Source organism: Macaca nemestrina, chromosome 11 (assembly GCF_043159975.1).
Source record: "Macaca nemestrina isolate mMacNem1 chromosome 11, mMacNem.hap1, whole genome shotgun sequence".
NCBI lineage: Eukaryota > Metazoa > Chordata > Mammalia > Primates > Cercopithecidae > Macaca > Macaca nemestrina.
The window spans coordinates 104,246,561-104,266,251 of NC_092135.1; the positions used below are offsets into that span (position 1 = coordinate 104,246,561).

General features: G+C 42.6%; 1 protein-coding gene across 5 annotated transcripts in view; it reads right to left on the reverse strand.

Moving 5' to 3' along the window:
- Positions 1–3,716: 3,716 nt before the first annotated feature.
- The window catches only part of CMKLR2 (chemerin chemokine-like receptor 2), a 48,508-nt gene continuing 32,533 nt past the window's right edge, over positions 3,717–19,691 (reverse strand). For 3 of the 5 annotated variants that reach the window (XM_011717950.2, XM_011717949.2, XM_011717951.2), the window contains exon 3: positions 3,717–5,659. In XM_011717950.2, coding sequence (XP_011716252.1) covers positions 4,564–5,631 — 1,068 coding nt within the window. In that variant the 5' untranslated portion in view covers positions 5,632–5,659 and the 3' untranslated portion in view covers positions 3,717–4,563. Of the gene's footprint in view, positions 5,660–6,433; positions 6,537–19,691 lie in introns of all 5 variants that reach the window. The other 2 variants (XM_071073281.1, XM_071073282.1) reach the window with 1 other exon arrangement.

Genomic DNA, 19,691 nt, shown 5'->3' on the forward strand with positions numbered 1-19,691 from the left:
AGTCTTGCTCTGTCACCCAGGCTGGAGTGCAGTGGAGTGATCTCAGCTCACTGCAACCTCCGCCTCCTGGGTTCAAGCGATTCTCCCGCCTCAGCCTCCAGAGTAGCTGGGATTACAGGCACGTGCCACCACAATTGGCTAATTTTTTGTATTTTTAGTAGAGATGGAGTGTCACCGTGTTAGCCAGGATGGTCTTGATCTCCTGACCTCGTGATCCACCCGCCTCAGCCTCCCAAAGTGCTAGGATTACAGGCATGAGCCATTGCACCTAGCCTCAAGTCACATCTTATGTGAATGGTGGCAGGCAAAAAGAGTTTCTCTTGTGCAGAGAAACTACCACTTTTAAAACCATCAGATCTCGTGAGACCCATTCACTATCACAAGAACAGTACAAGAAAGACCCACCCCCGTGATTCAGTCATCTCCCACCAGGTCCCTTCCACAACACATGGAAATTATGGGAGGTACAAGATGAGATTTGGATGGGGCACAGAGTCAGACTATATCATTCCACTGCTGGCCCCTCCCAAATCTCATCTTCAATTTTCATGTGTTGTGGGAGGGACCCAATAGGAGGTAATGGAATCATGGGGCAGGTCTTTCCTGTGCTATTCTCACGATCGCGAGTAAGTGAGAGTTTCCCTGTGCAAGCTCTCTTCTCTCACCTGCCCCATGTGAGATGTGCCTTTCGCCTTCCCCCATGATTGTGAGGCCTCCCCAGTCAAGTGGAACTATAAGTCCATTAAATCTCTTTCTTTTGTAAATTGCCCAGTCATGGGTATGTGTTTATCAGCAGCCTGAAAACGGACTGCTACAAGTCAGATACCCTAAATCATCTCTCTCAAGTTCAAAGTTTCACAAATCTCTAGGGCGGGGCAAAATGCCACCAGTTTCTTTGCTAAAACATAACAAGAGTCATCTTTGCTACAGTTCCCAACAAGTTCCTCATCTCCAGCTGAGACCACCTCAGCCTGGACCTTATTGTTCATATCACTATCAGCATTTTTGTCAAAGCCATTCAACAAGTCTCTACGAAGTTCCAAGCTTTCCCACATTCTCCTGTCTTCTTCTGAGCCCTCCAAACTGTTCCAACCCCTGCCTGTTACCCAGTTCCAATGTCGCTTCCACATTTTCAGGTACCTTTTCAGCAGTGACCCACTCTACTGGTGCCAATTTACTGTATTTGTCTGTTTTTGCGCTGCTGATAAAGACATACCTGAGACTGGGCAATTTACAAAAGAAAGAGGTTGAATTGGACTCACAGTTCCACATAACTGGGGAGGCCTCACAATCATGGTGGAAGTTAAGGAGGAGCAAGCCACATCTTCTGTGGATGGTGGCAGGCAAAAAGACTGCTCCCTTCATAATTTTCAAAAGAAAATTGAGAAATTGTAGAAACTGAAAAATGTTTTTATACTTGTAGCAAATAGCAGAGTCAGACAAGACAGACTCTAGCAGTGACTGGAATAAGAGGCGGATCTTTGGGAAACCTCAAAGACAAGGATATAGATTTCCAGTGTTTCTTCACCTCCACAGTTGGATGCAATCTCTTTCCTCTGAACAATCTGCACTTCTCCTTGGCTCTGTTATGGCACTTATTATTTTCTACCTTATTTTAGGATTTTTAATGCAGGTTTAATCTCACTTTCTAAACCCATTCCACGCTGTGCAGGTCTATGCAAACCAACCATCAAAGTCTGAGGAAGCTGAGAGGCTAAAGAGGCTGACATATCCAGTTTCTCAGAAAGAAACACCTGATAGAGACTTACGAACAGAAGCCATATCTGTGTCTTGGATGGTGGTGAGACAAGATGGTGGATCCCTGCACCATTACCCCCAAGACCCAGGGCTTATATACCTTAGGGAAAAAATAATTTGGAAGGGATGTGTAGTCTAAAATTCAACAGATTTGCACCATGAAGAGGTCACTGACCTAAAGGTATGCTTTATTGATCTTACAGTGGTGTCTATATAAATATAGGAATAGAAGGTGGAAATATATCAATATGTCCGTGATTTTTCTGAAATCATTCTGAAATTAGACTAATCTGCTTGCCATCTGAATGTCAGTGTTTTCATATATACGCTTAGTTTATACACGTTTACATACCCATTCCCTTTTTTTAAAATTTCAACTTTTATTTTAGTTAGGGGGGTACATGTGCAGATTCGTTACATGGGAATATTGTATGATGCTGAGGTTTGAAGTATTAATCCTGTCACCCTGGTAGTGAGCACAGTACGCAACAGGTTTTTTGTTTGTTTGTTTTGTTTTTTGAGATGGAGTCTCACTCTGGTGCAGTGGTGTGATCTCAGCTCACTGCAACCTCCACCTCCCGGGTTCAAGTGATTCTTCTGCCTCAGCCTCCTGAGTAGCTGGGATTACAGGCACGTGCCACCACGCCCAGCTAATTTTTTGTATTTTTAATAGAGACGGGGTTTCACCATGTTGGTCAGGCTGATCTTGATTCTTGATCTTGTGATCTCCCCTCCCTCGGCCTCCCAAAGTGCTGGAATTACAAGTGGGAGCCACTGAACCTGACCTTTTTTTTTTTTTTTTTTTTTGAAACAGAATCCTACTCTGTTGCCCAGGCTGGAGTGCAGTGGTATGATCTCGGTTCACTGCAATCTCCGCCTCCCAGGTTCAAGTGATTCTCCTGCCTCAGCCTCCTGAGTAGCTGGGATTAGCGACTGGCTAAATTTTGTATTTTTAGTAGAGATGGGGTTTCACCTTGTTGACCAGGCTGGTCTTGAACTCCTGACCTCGGGTGATCCACCCACCTCGGCCTCCCACAGTGCTGGGATTACAGGCATTAGCCACTAAGCCCAGCCTTAGCTCCCACTTACAAGTGAGAACATGCAGTATTTGGTTTTCTGTTCCTGCACTAATTTACTTAGGGTAATGGCCTCCAGTTCCATCCATGTTGCTGCAAAGGACATTTTTTATGGCTGTGTAGTAGTCCATGATGTACCACACTTTCTTTATTCAATCTACCATTGATAGGTACCTGATACACAGAATTTTCTGAAAGCATTTCTGTTTATAATGATACTGTAGAGGATTAAAGATGAGTGCAATTTTTTTTTGACATTCTTCTTGTTGAGAGGTGGGGATCTGTGTCTCTTCCCCTTAAACCTGAGCTGGTCTGTGCCTGCTTTGACCAATACAATACAGTAGAAGTAATACTGTACCTGTACCAGTCATAGCCTTTAAGAGGACTAGAAATGTCCACCTTGGCCTCTTGGAGCCCTGAATTGCCACATAAGAAGTCTGGCTACCCTGAAGTGCCATAGTGGAATAGCTGTGTTGGGAGGGGAGAGGGAGGGAGTGAAGGGGATGTCTTAGGCAGCTTCCAGCTGTGATTTGCATCATCTCAGTCCAGCTGATGCTCCAGATATTGCAAAGCAGAGAGAGATGAACCTCCCTTCTGACTTCTTTGAATTCCTGACCCTCAGAATTGTGAGAATAATATCACAAGTATAAATTGTTTTAAGAACTAGGGTTGGGAGGAGTTTATTAAGCATCATTAGTTAACTGGGTTTTTGGAGTGTAGCGACAGTATCTGTGGACACCGTCTCAGGAACACGAGCTGTCATATCCCCTCCTCTTCCACTTCCCATCGCAATCAATAAAGGCTGTTCCTACTATAAAAAACAAAGAGAGAGAGAGAGGGAGAAAGAAGAAAAAACTCCCAAATCATTAACTAAAACAGATGTTTTAAGATCACCAACAATTACTTTAATTCATAAATGTATATACATAGATTACATAAAGAAATTAAGTATACATGTTGCATTTTAAAAATGTGTCTAGTAGGTTATTTGTACAAAATTAAAATGAATTTAAGAAAACATTGTAATGTTTTAAAAATTAGTTAATCATATATTTATTTATTTTTGAGATAGAGTTTTGCTCTTGTTGCCCAGGCTAGAGTGCAGTGGTATGGTATCAGCTGACCACAACCTCTGTCTCCCAGGTTCAAGTGATTCTCCTGCCTCAGCCTCCCGAGTAGCTGGGATTACAGGCATGTGCCACCATGACTGGCTAATTTTGTATTTTTAGTAGAGGTGGGGTTTCTCCATGTTGGTCAGGCTGGTCTCAAACTCCCAACCTCAAGTGATCTGCCCGCCTTGGCCTCCCAAAGTGCTGAGATTACAGGTGTGAGCCACCGTGCCCGGCCAATCATATATTCAATATTAAGACTTAAGGCTTTAGAAAAGTTATTATTTAAAAAATAACTGATATTGCTTCAAAAGTGATTAATTCACCATGGTATAATTAGCAAGAATGATGCATTTCATTTAAGTTGCAGAAAAAATTATGTGGATCCTTCCTAAGTATTTTCAGTTTAAAAAAAAATTTTTATTGCCACATCACAAGGAGTCAAGAGGATCCTTCCTAAGTTTCATATCCACACAAAAATGTGATGCCTATATAGTGACCAGAAACAATCACAATAAAAGTAGAGTCAGCTCTCTATCTTGGAAACAATTTTAATCTGAAAGCATCAGTCAGAGGACCCACATAAAAAGCCATATACTGATTTGTGGAAAAGTAATAACTTATTGGGCTGTTTCCAGGAGACACAGATTCTTGGTTTCTGAGTTCCTGAGCTGTTCACTCACTGTGCCAGAACAGCTGACTTCCCACAGTGTGTACTTGAGTATCTCAGCAACTGAGGACCGGAAGCGAGCTTGGAACTTCTTACTAATTAGGACATAAAGGATGGGGTTCAAGCAACTATTGAGGAATGCCAAACCAGTGGAGAGAGGGATTCCAGCCTGCATCACGTGGTGGGAATAGCTATTGTGGTGAATGGTGAGCTCCCAAATGCTAAACAGGTGATAAGGAGTCCAGCAAACCACAAAGGCCACAACCACAGCCAGAATTGTCCAGAAATGCCTACTGGAGATCAGGATGCTTCGCTTCTTCACCTTGAAGATGAGACACAAGTAGCAAATACTCATTGTTAGCAAAGGGAAGAGATAGCCAACAATAAATTTCACCCAGGTCAGAACATGGTGCCTGATCACAGTGAGGTCAGGATCATGCTTCTGAAAATTGTTATAGCAAAGAGTATGATTATTAAACTCCACAGTGTCCCGGAAGTATAGGGCAGGACCGCCAATTAGAGAAGCCAAAAGCCAGATGAATATAATGACAATCAGAGAGTTCTTGAGGGTTCGATGCCGATGAGATAAGACAGGATGGATCAAGTGGATATAGTGGTCCAGACTGATCACTGTCAGGAAAAAAACACTGGCAAACATGTTCAACTGGGCAGTGAAGGAATTGGCTTTGCACAGCCAGATGCCAAAGGGCCAGTGGAAATTCATGACCACATAGGAGATGTACAGGGGCAGGAAGAGAAGAAAGATGAAATCCGCAATGGCTAGATTGAGGAACCACAGAGTGCTGACTGTCTTCTTCCACTTGAACCCCGTGAACCAAATAACAATGGCATTTCCTGGAATTCCCAGGACAAAAGATAAACAATATAACACCAGGGAGACCCAGTGAACAACTCCCAGCTGGACTTTTTCCTCCAAATCAGACTCCAGAGAGTAATAGTCTAGGGCATAGGAATAGTTTTCAAATTCTTCAAATAATGTTTCCTCCAAATCTTCCATGACCTTGCTAAATGGAGAATGAAGAAATCTGTAGAAGCAAATTTGAAAAGAAAGAAAAAAAAATGTTTAAAGAAAAATAAAAGTTCAGTGAATGATAAGGAACATGAAGATAAAAATATTTCAGGTTATGGACTAGACATAGTATTTTTTTTCCTTTTTTTGAGACAGGGTCTCACTCTGTTGCCCAAGCTGGAGTGCAATGGCATGATTTTGGCTCACTGCAGCCTTAACCTCCTAGGCTCAAGTGCCTCCTGCCTCAGCTTCCCCAGTAACTAGGACCACAGGTGCTCACGACCATGCCCAGCCAATTTTAAAATTTTTTTAGAGACAAGGTCTCACTATGTTGCCCAGGCTGGTCTTGAACTCCTGGGCTCAAGTGATCCTCCTACCTCAGCCTCCCAAAGTGTGGGATTACAGGCATGAGCAACTATGCCCAGCAAACACAGTATATTTTTTGATAGGACTTGTGGTTATACTCATATGTTCAAGTCTTGGTGAGCCTCAGTTTCACTCTGATTATCATTCTCCCAGCATGAGAGTTCATTTCTGTAAATTATTTAGTAATTGGTAAATTAAAATGACAGACTACAGTTATAATTCTTCTGTTTGTAATGCTTGTAGGGCTGACTAGAGAGAGTCTAACATTCAACAAGCATTTATTAGATTCCTATATGCATTATGATTTTATGCAAAAGAAAACAGATTAATACTTACAGAGTGACAACTTCACTCTGTAAGATTAATACTTACAGAGTGATTAATACTTACAGACAAATGCAAAAGAAAACAGATTAATACTTACAGAGTGATAACTTCACAATCTGTATTTCAGCCAGGCACAGTGACTCACATCTGTAATCCCAGCACTTTGGGAGGCTGAGGCAGAGAGATCACTCGAGACCAGCCTGGAAAATATAGCAAAAATCTGTCTCTACAAAAAAATTTTTTTTTAAAATAACCACGTCTGGTGGCTCATACTGTAGTCCCAACTCAGGAGGCTGAGGCAAGAGGATTGCATAAGCCCAGGAGTTTGAGGCTGCAGTGAGCTATGATCAAGCCACTGCACTCCAGCCTGGGTAACAGAGCAGGACCCCACCTCAAAACAAAAAATTTTCCTGAAAAATCTGGATTTGTTGTTGCCCTGACTACTTAAACTCTAGATAAACAGTTCCAACTACTTCCTAATCAATCCACCTGCAGGTGACTGGAGATTTTGACCTGAGATTTTGCATCCAAGGATGTTTTGAGTCCATGTTTATGAAAGCAAACATAGTAATCAGAATTATATCAATATAGATGGCTTCTCATCCAAAAGGTGGCTTTTGGAGTAAATTTGATTATGACCACTTAATTTCTATATTGATATATATATATATATAATTCTACAGAATGCAATTAAGCTTTATTTAAAATTTTACCTTATTGAAATAATTCTTTTCTATAATAATTTATGACAAAGATTAGATTTTTTTTTTTTGAGACAGCCTCCTGTTTTTTATTTATTTATTTATTTTTTTGAGACAACCTCCTGTTACCAAGGCTGGAGTGCATGGCGTGATCTCGGCTCACTGTAGCCTCTGCTTCCTGGGCTCAAGCAATTCTCCTGCTTCAGCCTCCTGAGTAGTTGGGATTACAGATGCCTGCTACCATTCCTGGCTAATTTTTGTATTTTTAGTAGAGACAGGGTTTCACCATGTTGACCAGGCTGGTCTCGAACTCCTGATCTCAAGTGATCCACCCATCTCAGCCTCCCAAAGTGCTGGGATTACAGGTGTAAGCCAGAGTGTCCGGCCAAAGATTGTATTTATTAATCAGTTTTACTTTAATTTTTGCCCATACCAAATTTTGTCTCTTAGAATTTCTACCAAAGTAAGTTTTATTTTGTGCCCACCCCCCTGCCCGTTTTTTTTTTTTTTTTTTTTTTGAGATAGAGTTTTGCTCTTGTTGACCAAGCTGGAGTGCAATGGCGTGATCTCGGCTCACCTCAACCTCGCCTCCCAAGTTCAAGCAATTCTCCTGCCTCAGCCTCCTGAGTAGCTGGAATTACAGGCATGTGGCACCATGCCCGGCTAATTTTTGTATTTTTAGTAGAGACGTGGTTTCTCCATGTTGGTCAAGCTGGTGTTGAACTCCCAACTTCAGGTGATTCGCCTGCCTCTGCCTCTCAAAGTGCTGTGATTACAGGCATGAGCCACTGCATCTGGCCTTTTTTTTTTTTTTTTGAGACAGAGTCTTGCTTGTTGCCAGGCTGGAGTGCAGTGATGCCATCTCGGCTCATTACAACCTCCACCTCCCGGGTTCAAGCGATTCTCCTGCCTCAGCCTCCAGGTATTTTTAGTAGAGACAGGGTTTCACCATGTTGTCCAGGATGGTCTCAATCTCTTGACCTCGTGATCCACCCACCTCGGCCTCCAAAAGTGCTGAGATTACAGTAATAAGCCACCCTGCCCAGCCCCTCTGCCTTTTTTCTCATCAAGGCCAATTTTGTGGGTTAAGAAGACTTAAATGTCAGTTTTTCAATCAGCACAAAAGTGTACTGTGTGCAACTCTGTCTTCTTCCATTTTATTTTGTGCTATTTATATCTGCAGTATTGAAGATCAAGCAGAAAAAAGATTAATAGTTATATTCATTTCATGGAGCTACAATCATACATGAGGCAAATATGTAAAATTTTAGATTATAGTATAAAGAGGTCAAAACATATCCTGTGTTGCTCACAGTCATCTCAAATTCAATTTGACTATCACTGAATTCATCATCCTACCTAAAACCTTCTGAGAAATCTAGCAGGGCATAATTAAAAAACAAAAGCAATTTTTTCCCTTCCTCCCAACCCTAACCCAGCAACTTTTTGTTCTTCAATATTCAATTCAAATGCCACCTTTCTTAGAAAATTTTCTGACTTACATTCCTGCAGATAATAATAATAATAATTATTATTATTAAAACAATTTACAATAAAATAATAGTCAATGTTATTGCGAATTTACTAGATGCCAGACATGCATGATCTAATTTGATCCTCATAAGAATCCTACATACACTTGTAATCCCAGTGCTTTGAGAGGCTAAGGCAGGAGGATTGCTTGAGTCTAGGAGTTTGAGACAAGCCTGGGCGACAAAGTGAGAAACCGTCTCTTAAAAAAAAAAAGATCTTACATTGTAGGTAACTACAGGTGACCCTTGAAAAACATGGGGGGTACCTAGAGGCGCTGACCCCACACACAGTAAAAAAATTTACATAAAGCTTTTCATCGTTATTGAGACATAGTCCCCCGCTGTCACCCAGGTCAGAGTGCAGGGACACAATCATAGCTCAATGCAGCTTCAAACTCTGAGGCTCAAGTGATTCTCCCACCTCAACCTCCCAAGTAGCTGGGACTACAGAAGTACACCACCATGCCTGGCTGATATTTTTATTTTTGTAGAGATGGGGTCTTGTTATGTTGCCCAGGCTGGTCTTGAACTCCTGGCCTTAAGTGATTCTCTTGCCTTAGCCTCCCAAAGTGCTGGAATTATAGGAGTGAGTCACTGTGCCCAGTCTATAATAATAATAATTATAATAATAATAATAATAATAATATAATATAATAATATAATAAAAATATAATATAATAATAATAATTATTATTATTTGGAGACAGTGTCTTGCCCTGTTGCCCAAGCTGGAGTGCAGTGGCGCAATCTCAGCTCACTGTAACCTCCGCCTCCCGGGTTCAAGTGATTCTCCTGCCTCAGCCTCCCTAGTAGCTGGGATTACAGATGTCCACCACCGTGCCTTACTAATTTTTATATTTATAGTAGAGATGGGGTTTCACCTTCTTGGCCAGGCTGGTCTTGAACTCCTGACCTCAGGTGATCTGCCCACCTTGGCCTCCCAAAGTGTTGGGATTACAGGCGTGAGCCACCATGCCTGGCCTTATTATTATTATTATTATTATTATTATTATAATCATCATTATTACTGAGACCAACTCTCTTGCTCTGTTGGCCAGACTGGAGTGCAGTGGTGCGATCTTGGCTCACTGCAACTTCTGCCTCCTGGGTTCAAGAGATTCTCCTCCCTCAGCCTCCCAAGAAGCTGAGACTAAAGGCTTGTGCCACCATGCCTGACTAATTTTTGTATTTTTAGTAGAGACAAGGTTTTACCATGTTGGCCAGGCTGGTCTTGATCTCCTGACCTCAAGTAATCTGCCCATCTCAGCCTCCCAAAGTGCTGGAATTACAGGCGTGAGCCACCATGCCTGGCCCTATTTCTTTTTTTTTTAGAAACGAGTATTACTATGTTGCCCAAGCTGAACTCAAATTCCTGAGCTCAAGGGTTCTTCCTGACTCAGCCTCCTCAGTAGCGGAGACTACAGGAACACACCACCAAACTTGACTTGCATATAACTTTTGACTCCTTCAAAACGTAATTATTAATAGCCTTCTGTTGATCAAAAGCTTTAATGATATAAAGCATCAATTAACACATATTTTGTATGTTTTATGTACTATATACTGTATTCTTGCAACAAAGTAAGCTAGAGAAAAGAAAATGTTATTAGGAAATCATAAGGGGCTAAGAGCAGTGGCTCTTTCCTATAATCCCAGCACTTTGGGAGGCCGAGGTGGGTGGATCACCTGAGGTCAGAAGCTCAAGACCAGCCTAACCAACATGATGAAACCCTGTCTCTACTAAACATACAAAATTAGCTGGGTATGGTGGTACATGCCTGTAATCCCAGCTGCTTGGGAAGCTGAGACAGGAGAATTGCTTGAACCTGGGAGGTGGAGGTTGTAGTGAGCCAAGATTGTACCATTGCACTCTAGCCTGGGCAACAAGAGCAAAACTCCATCTCAATTAAAAAAAAAAAAAAAAGGAAATCACAAGGAAGAAAACATGTATTTACCAGTCATTAAGTGCAAGTAGACCATCATAAAGGGCTTCATCCTCATCATCTTCACAACAAGTAGGTTGAAGATGAGGAAGAGGATGGGTGGGTCTTGCTGTCTCGGGGTGGTAGGGGCAGAGGGAAAAAAATCTATGCCTAAGTGAATCTGCACAGTTGAAACCCATGTTGTTCAAGGGTCAACTGTACTATTATTGGTCTCATTTATAAGAAACAACACTGAAGCTTATAGCAGCTTAGTAACTTACTCAAGATCACACAACCTGCAATTGCAGGGTCAGGATCTAAAGTCAGATCTGTTGGACCCATGGCCTGCGCTCTTAACCACGACAGCATTCCCCTCTTCTGTCATACTTGTCTTATCACACTTAACACATTATGTTGTCATTAATTTATTTTTAATTTCTCCCCTAATAGACTGTGAACTCTTTGAGAATAAGGACTGTCATTGCTGTACCCCCAGTGCCTTGTATATCTTAATATATCACAGTTGATTAACAGATGCTTAATAAATGATTGGCTCCCATTCCAAACCAAAGATAATTTTAAAACTTTAAGTGAGATTTTGTGAGTTCACCCCTACATCAGTGTCACTGCCAGACTCTCTCTAACCTTGACCCACAGTTCTGGTTGTTGTTGTTGTTGTTTTTTTTTTTTGAGATGGAGTCTCACTCTGTCACCCAGGCTGGAGTGCAGTGGCGTGATCTGGGCTCACTGCAACCATCGCCCCCCGAGTTCAAGCGATTCTCCTGCCTCAGCCTCCCAAGTAGTTGGGATTACAACTGCCACCGTGCCCGGCTAATTTTTTTTTTTTTTTGTATTTTTAGCAGAGACAGAGTTTCACCATCTTGGCCAGGCTGGTCTTGAACTCCTGACCTCGTGATCCACCCGCCTCGGCCTCCCAAAGTGCTGGGATTACAGGAGTGAGCCACCACGCCCGGCCAACCCACAGTTCTATCACCAGGATCTTGGCTTATTCCTCGACACCAAATCCCTTCCTTCGCGGGTCCCACTCCAGTGAGCAAGAATTGGCTCCTGTGGTGGTGCCCCGTTCTTTCAGGCCTGGGATCTCGCTCTGCCCTCTCACTCACTCCTTCTGGTGACTGACTCTCCCCAGTGTCAGATCCTTGCCAGCTTAGTCTAAAACTTTGTCTTTTCTGTGTACTAGGACATCCTTACCTTCCAGCTACCTATGATCTGTTCCTTTAGGCTATTAGCAATTCAGAAGCCATATGGCCTATGCGGTGGTCTGAATCACCTTATAAAACCCTAAACAGAATCTCATTCCCCAAACAAAGAAAAGCCCATGGAAGACCCCTAATAGCTTCTAACCACTATCCTCACCAAAAGTCAGGAGCCTCCCCTTCCAATGTCATTACTGACCCTGCTGGGACAGTGTGATCATCTCAGGGCCTGTTGAAGGCAAACATCTTCTTCTGCTTTCTGTTGGGGAAGGGGGTTGGAGGGTGGGATAGTGGTATGTTTACATGTGTGTGCGTATGCCTTGAGGATGAGTGATCTATCTGAACCGAACAACTTCAAACAGAAAGCCCTGCACCAGAGAGGTTCTAATCTTCCAGGAAGCAGATTGCATTAGATTTAAGGTGTAGTTCAGGCTTGGAGAAAAAGCTTCAAGAACAGCTGGTTGATGCTCACCTGAATCTTTTATGGGAAACAGGAGCTTAGGAATTCCCCCAAGACTTACAGCAGATGTTTTTGTGTGATGGGATGGTGAGGGGTAGGGACAGAGTGGAGAAAAGAGAGACGGCAGAACTTAGCAACTGTCCTACTGAATCCTTGAGTGGACACAGTTAACTTTTGAAGACATACTCTTGTTTACCTATTATACTATGTTTGGCTATTGCTTTACAGTTTTCAGGTACTTCCCGATCTAAGTAAGTTTCCAGACCTCATTTAGACCTTTCCAAATATCTAGAGACTAAATGTATTCATTTCCTAGGGCTGCAGTAACAAAGCACCAGAAACTGCTTGGCCTAAGACAACAGAAATGTATTGTCTCACAGTCTGGAGGCTAAGTCTGAAATCAAGGTTGTTTCCTTCTGAGGGCTGTCCTGGAAAATCTTTTCCATGCCTCTTGCCTAGCTTCTTGTGGTTTGCTGGCAAACATTGGCTTTCCTTGGCTTGGACACGTGTTACACTGATCTCTGCCTACATCTTCACATAGCATTCTCCCTGTGTGACTCTGTGTCTAAATCTCCCCTTTATATAAAGACAGCAGTCATTTTGGATTAGGGCCCACCCTTACCTCATTCTATTTTCTATTCTATTGCCTCTGTAAAGACCCCATTTCTCTCTCCCTCTTTTTTTAAATTTTTATATATTTTTTTATTTTTTATTCTTTTAGACAGGGTTTCGCTCTTGTTGCCTAGGCTGGAGTGCAGTGGCATGATCTTGGCTCACTGCAACCTCCATCTCCTGGGTTCAAGCGATTCTCCTGCCTCAGCCTCCTGAGTAGCTGGGACTACAGGCGTGCGCCACCATATCTGGCTAATTTTTATATTTTTAGTAGAGATGGGGTTTCACTATGTTGGCCAGGCTGGTCTCGAACTCCTGACCTCGTGATCTGGCTGCCTCAGCCTCCCAAAGTGCTGGGATTACAGGCATAAGCCACTGTGCCCAACCTAGACCCCATTTCAAATAAGGTCACAGTCTGAGGTAATGGGGGTTAGGACTTCAACATATCTTTTTTTGGTGGGGGAGGAGAGTTACCATACAACCCATAAGACTAACTCAGGAGTGGCAACCACCATTTTTGAATCCCGATCACTCATTCATTCAGTCAATATTTGGTGTGCTCACATTGTTCAGGCACTACTCTACTGAGATACTTCACTAAATAAGACAACTATTTCTTCCCTCTTAGATTTTATATTTACCAGGTAGGGATAGATAGTAAAAAAGTAATTAAAATTACATAGTATATTAAAATACGGTAAGTGCTATAGAAAGATGAAAAAAATTGAACAGGATAAAGGGAATAGAAGGTAGTTTTAACTTTCTTTCTTTCTTTCTTTTCTTTAAGACAGATTCTTGCTCTGTTGCCTAGGCTGGAGTGCAGTGGCATGATCTCAACTCACTGCAGCCTTCGCATCCTGGGTTCCAGTGATTCTCCTGCCTCGGCCTCCGAGTAGCTGGGGTTACAGGCATGAGCCACCACAGCCAGCTAATTTTCATATTTTTAGTACAGATTGGGTTTCATCATGTTGGCCAGGCTGGTCTCAAACTCCTGACTTCAAGTGATCTGCCTACCTCAGCATCCCAAATGCTAGGATTACAGGCTTGAGCCATTGCACCCAGCCTGGTTTTAATTTTCAATAAGGTGGTCTGAGAAGGACTCGTTGAGAAAATAACAGCAAAGGCTTGACGGAGGTGAGGGAATTAGTCGTGGATATTTCCAGCAAGAGTGTTCCAGGCACTCTTGCTATGGCAGAAGTGTGTCTAACATATTCTAGAAGCAATAAGGATGCCCGTCTGTCTAGGATAGAATGAGAAAACCAAGCAAGAGGAAGATGAGAAGGAAAAAATTCAACAAGAACGTAGGAGGTTACATCATATAGATGCTTGTCAGCCTTTGAAGGATTTTTGCAAAGGGAAAAAGCAATCTGATTTTTATTATAGAAAGATCCCTCTTTCTGCTCTGTTGAGAATAGACTGTTAGGTATAATGGTGGGGCAAACAAGTAAGAAATAGGCAGACCAGATGGAAAATTATTGCAATAATCCTGGCCAGAGATGACAGTGGCTTGGAATAGGTGGTAGCAGTGAAGGTGATGGGAAATGATTAGATTCTAGGTATATTTTGAAGATAGAACCAACAGTTTTCTTGAAGTCAAATATAACCCCTGACATTGGAGCCTTCTGTACCAGAGTCCAAGGACTTCTACATCCCCTTTCCTCCTCTTCTCGTGGGCTAGAATATAGATGCAGTGATGAGCCACCTTGCACCATATAAATGAAGAAAACATGGTTTTTCATTTATAGAAGTTTGGGCCCCTGGGTGACCTCATGGAACAGAGCTGCCCTACTTTTCTGGACCACTTCCTTTAGATTACTAAGTGAAAATATTCTCCTGGAATCCTTTTGGGCTATTTATTTTTTTCTTACAAAACTGAGTGGGTCTGTGGAACAGGCCTTTTTTTTTTTTTTTTTTTTTTTTTGGAGACGGAGTCTCGCTCTGTCACCCAGGCTGGAGTACAGTGGCCGGATCTCAGCTCACTGCAAGCTCCGCCTCCCAGGTTCATTCCATTCTCCTGCCTCAGCCTCCAGAGTAGCAGGGACTACAGGTGCCCACCACCACGCCTACCTAATTTTTTATATTTTTAGTAGAGACAGGGTTTCACTGTGTTAGCTAGGATGGTCTCAATCTCCTGACCTCATGATCCGCCCATCTCAGCCTCCCAAAGTGCTGCGATTACAGCCTTGAGCCACTGCGCCTGGCTGGAATGGGCTTTTGTTAAAGCAGCTGAACCTGTATCCTAACTAATATGACTTTCTAGGCCCTGCCTTTGAGCACTGTGGTGGAGCCCTGGCAGTGCTCACCTCCTGTGACAAGATGTTATAAGAAGTCTTTGAGGTAGGAGCTATTTCTCACAATGGTTATGGCTTCAGAAGCTCACTGGAGGAGGCAGAGGGGAGCTTCCCTTAGAGGGGACAGAAAGGGAAAGAAACTGGCCTTATGAGGAGGAACTCTTACCCCAGCAATGGTTAGGGAGGTATTTAGGAAATCCCCTTTTTAGCCATGAAGACTTAACATGAAGGAGGTTTTGCAGTTGACTATGGTGGGTTAAAGAGGTGCTGCTGGTAAGACTCTGCTGCCTTTTTTTCTGCTGCCTTTTTTTCTGCTGCCTTTTTTTTTTTTTTTTTTTTTTAAGACAGGGGTGTTGCTCTGTCACCCAGACTGGAGAGCAGTGGCAGAATCATAGCTCACTAGGCAGTAACCCAGTTACCCTGATTAGAGAATGAAGTAGGCCAGGCACAGGGGCCCACACCTGTAATCCCAGCACTTTTGGAGGCTGAGGCAAGGGCACTGCTTGAGCCCAGGAGTTCAAGACCAGCCTGGGCAACATAGTGAAGACCCTGCCTCTATGAAAATAAGAATACATTTTTTTCCAGAAAAGAGAATGAAGGCCAAGCCTGGTGGCTCATGCCTGTAATCTCAGCACTTTGGGAGGCCAAGACAGGCAGATCACTTGAAGTCAGGAGTTCAAGACCAGGCTGGCCAACATGGCAAAACCCTGTCTCTACTAAAAACACAAAAATTAGCCAGGTGCAGTAAGGCGGAGGTTGCAGTGAGCTGAGATCACACCACTGCACTCAAGTCTGGCAACAGAATGAGACTCCATCTCAAAATATAAAATAAAAAAAAGAATGAAGTAGAAGTGGGTGAGGTGTCTGCTAAGTTATACTTTGAACTAGAAACATGGTTGAGTGTAACTTTGGGGCAGAGCACAGCTTACAGGTAGGAACTGACAGACCCAATCTGTGGAGATTAGAGGGTGAAAATGAACTGTGTAATAATGCAATCTCAAAGTAATATCGGTGCTTTCAAAGGCAAAATGTGTTTACAAAGAAAGCTTACTACCTTGAGCATTTCTGCCAACTTAAAGGGCCTATAGAGATGTTTCTTTAAATTATTAAAAAGTCGTATTACACTGTATAATCAATCATGTCGTGTCGTAGTTCCCTGTTTATTTTTGGTGGGATAAGAGAGAAAGGACAAAAAGAGACACAAAAAGAAAATGGGGGAAATTTTTCCTCAATTTAGCCGTGTGAAGATATACATATATACATGCACACACATATATACATATGCATATATACAAATAGTTTTTGAGGGCTGATGGGAGGATGTGAATGAAGGATCAGAGGTAAATAGGAGGGATGTCTGGGCGATAGAAAGAGGCTGTGCTGGGCAGTAATCAGAAATGAAGACAGATAGTAGGTGGATATTAGGTCTCTTTTTTTTTTAATTTTTGAGACAGAGTCTCTTTCTGTCATTCAGCCTGGAGTGGAGTGGTGCAGTCTCAGCTCACTGCAACCTCCACCTCCCAGATTCAAGCAATTCTCACTCGAGAATCAAGTGTGAAAAATCAAGTGATTTTTGTGCCTCAGCCTCCCAAGTAGCTGGGATTACAGGCATGCGCCACCACACCCGGCTAATTTCTGTATTTTTAGTAGAGACAGGGTTTTGCCATGTTGGACAGGCTGGCCTTGAACTCCTGACCTCAAGTGCTCCACCCCCTTTGAACTCCCAAAGTGCTGGGATTACAGGTGTGAGCTACCACGCCCGGCAGCATTAGGTCTTTAAATCCAGGTTTAAAATAAACAGGATCATTAAACAGGCAGGATCAAGTGGTCTTGGTCGGCAGTGACTTTCCATTGAGATGTCCATGTAGTCTTCTCAGTTTGGAAGAGCACAATAACAAAGCCAGGATGAGGCTTTTCAACTTGACAGAAAAGAGGAAATGGCTACTGTATTTGTCTTAAACCATAGGTGCTGCTGAAAGGCACATAAATAATTCTGACTGAAATAAAGACTAATAAAGGTCTCTATGAGCATAGAAAGTTTGTGTAGCCACTTAACCGCCAAGCTGTACTGTGAACAGGGGTATATGTAGGGCCTCCCAAGTCTATTAGAAGTGTGTGAAAAATGCTTGGTGTGAAGCAAGGTTCAGAGAACCTCCATGAAGCCTCTGGTTTAAGTTCCATAGAAAGTGAAGGGACATATTTACTGCAGGGATTCAGCTGCTTTGAGGACCCACGTTATCACATTCCTGGGTTACTTCTACCTAGATACTCAAATGGCAAATCGTGTGCTTGTGGAGTATAGAACTACCTATTGAATTAAACAATCTGGTGTCTGATCTATTCAGATTTAATAGATGGCAAAGCTGAAACTCTTTTCTAAATAAATAAATTTTACTGCAAGAGGTCTGGCAGAAAGTGTAATAATAAACAGTCTCTAAAATCCAGATGATTTTGGGGAAGGACACCTGGTAGGGGTGTGTAACATTAAACTTTTAAGTGTGGCTTTCAACAAGGCTTGGCTATAGAGGGAAACATTTTGTTCATCTACCTTGACAAAACACAAAGATTCTTTCTGGCAGAACATTTGGTGAATGAAGAGAGGTTTAATTTTGTTCTGTATTGTTGAGTTAGATGGGTTTTCATGGACCACTGCAAAAAACGTACACCTCAAAGAATCTTAAGGCAGTTTAGGCTCTAAGCTGGTTTGAACAGAGAGAAGGACTTGATATTGTGAACTTTGTCTACGTAGGTTGCCTGTGTAGAGTTCTCCACACACTCTGGTAAAAAGAACTCAAGCTCTGAATATGTCTCCTGTTAACACCACAGCAGCTGTTGGGGGAACATGTATTTTGCTTCTGACTAGATAACAGGAAGGAATAGAAAAGGCAGGGAGCAGTGGCTCACGCCTGTGATCCCAGCACTTTGAGAGGCTGAGGCAGGCGGATCACTTGAGTCAGGAGTTCAAGACCAGCCTTGCCAACATGGTGAAACCCGTCTCTACTAAAGATACAAAAATTAGCCGGGTGTGGTGGTGCGTGCCTGTCCCAGCTACTCAGGAGACTGAGGGAGGAGAATTGCTTGAACTCGGGAGGTGGAGGTTGCAGTGAGCTAAGATGGTGCCACTGCACTCCAGCCTGGGCAATACAGTGAGACTTCATTTAAAAAAAAAAAAAAAAAAAAAAAAAAGAATGAATAGAAAGAATTGATGGACACAAGAGAGATTTCTCCAGTGAAAACCACAGATCCATGACCTATCAAACATATGGTCAGCAAGCTGTTTTTCAAGGGCTGTCTTCTTAGGGAAGAAAGATTTTTTTTTTTTTTTTTTTTTGAGACGGAGTCTCGCTGTGTCGCCCAGGCTGGAGTGCAGTGGCCGGATCTCAGCTCACTGCAAGCTCTGCCTCCCGGGTTTTTACACCATTCTCCTGCCTCAGCCTCCCGAGTAGCCGGGACTACAGGCGCCCGCCACCTCGCCCGGCTAGTTTTTTTTTTTTTTTTTTTGTATTTTTTAGTAGAGACGGGGTTTCACCGTGTTAGCCAGGATGGTCTCGAACTCCTGACCTCGTGATCCGCCCGTCTCTGCCTCCCAAAGTGCTGGGATTACAGGCTTGAGCCACCACGCCCGGCCAGAAGAAAGATTTTTTGAAACATGTATATGTGTGTTTTGCCCTGGGGAGGTAGTATTTGGGACATTGCTGAGTATTTTCCACTGTCAAACATAAACTATACTACACCCCACAATGCACTCAAGATGTTTGGCATCAGTAGAGTATTTTGTTGCCATTCAGATGAACGATCTCTGCTTGGAAGGCGTTGAGGCACAACAACACTTTAAAAAGAGACCCTCTTTATTCACCCAAGGGAAGGAAAGGGAGGCTAGATGGAAATTGAAGGTTGGGTGGTGATATTGTCGCTGCTGCCAGTTGGGAGGTGGTAGAATAACCCTCACACCCCAACCCCTGGCATAGCTTATCCTGTAATAGAGACGCAGCTTGCCTAGCTGTAGCTCCTGTGTCATTTATTACTTAATGCCAGGCATTAAGACAAATGACAATATTCTTTGGTATATTAGGAAGAATGAAAGTATTTTGATTTGGCTCGAGAAGGGATAACATCAATGGGAGTGTTCTGATGACAAAGGCCTTTGAATGTCATGCTTAAGGGTTTAGATTTTATTCCATTGCTCCCAAAGCACGTAACAATGTTTGTAGCAGGGAGCGACGTGACAGAATATTTGTTTTTGTAAAGATCATCTGGTAGCAGTTTGCAAGATGGTTTGGAAAAGTATTTGAATGGAAGTAAGACAATCATTCAGGAGCCTATTACCACAATGGAAGTCAAAGATGGAAGGGCCTTACACAGTGAGAGAATTGAGATGAGGGAGATGTATTTGAAAGACACTGATTTGAGAAATGAATAGAATCTTTCAGGAAGCTTAGATGAATTGCGAATAATCTTCACAATAACGTTTTTCTTGAGTTGGCATTGAAAACCTTGAACACAAAAGCGAGCTAATTTTAGGCATACAAATGTTTTATCAGTTTTAAAGGCAGTGAGATTAGGAGAGAGAAAATTTTTCCTTTTCAAAGAATAATTGAATCAAATGGAAATTAATAATAC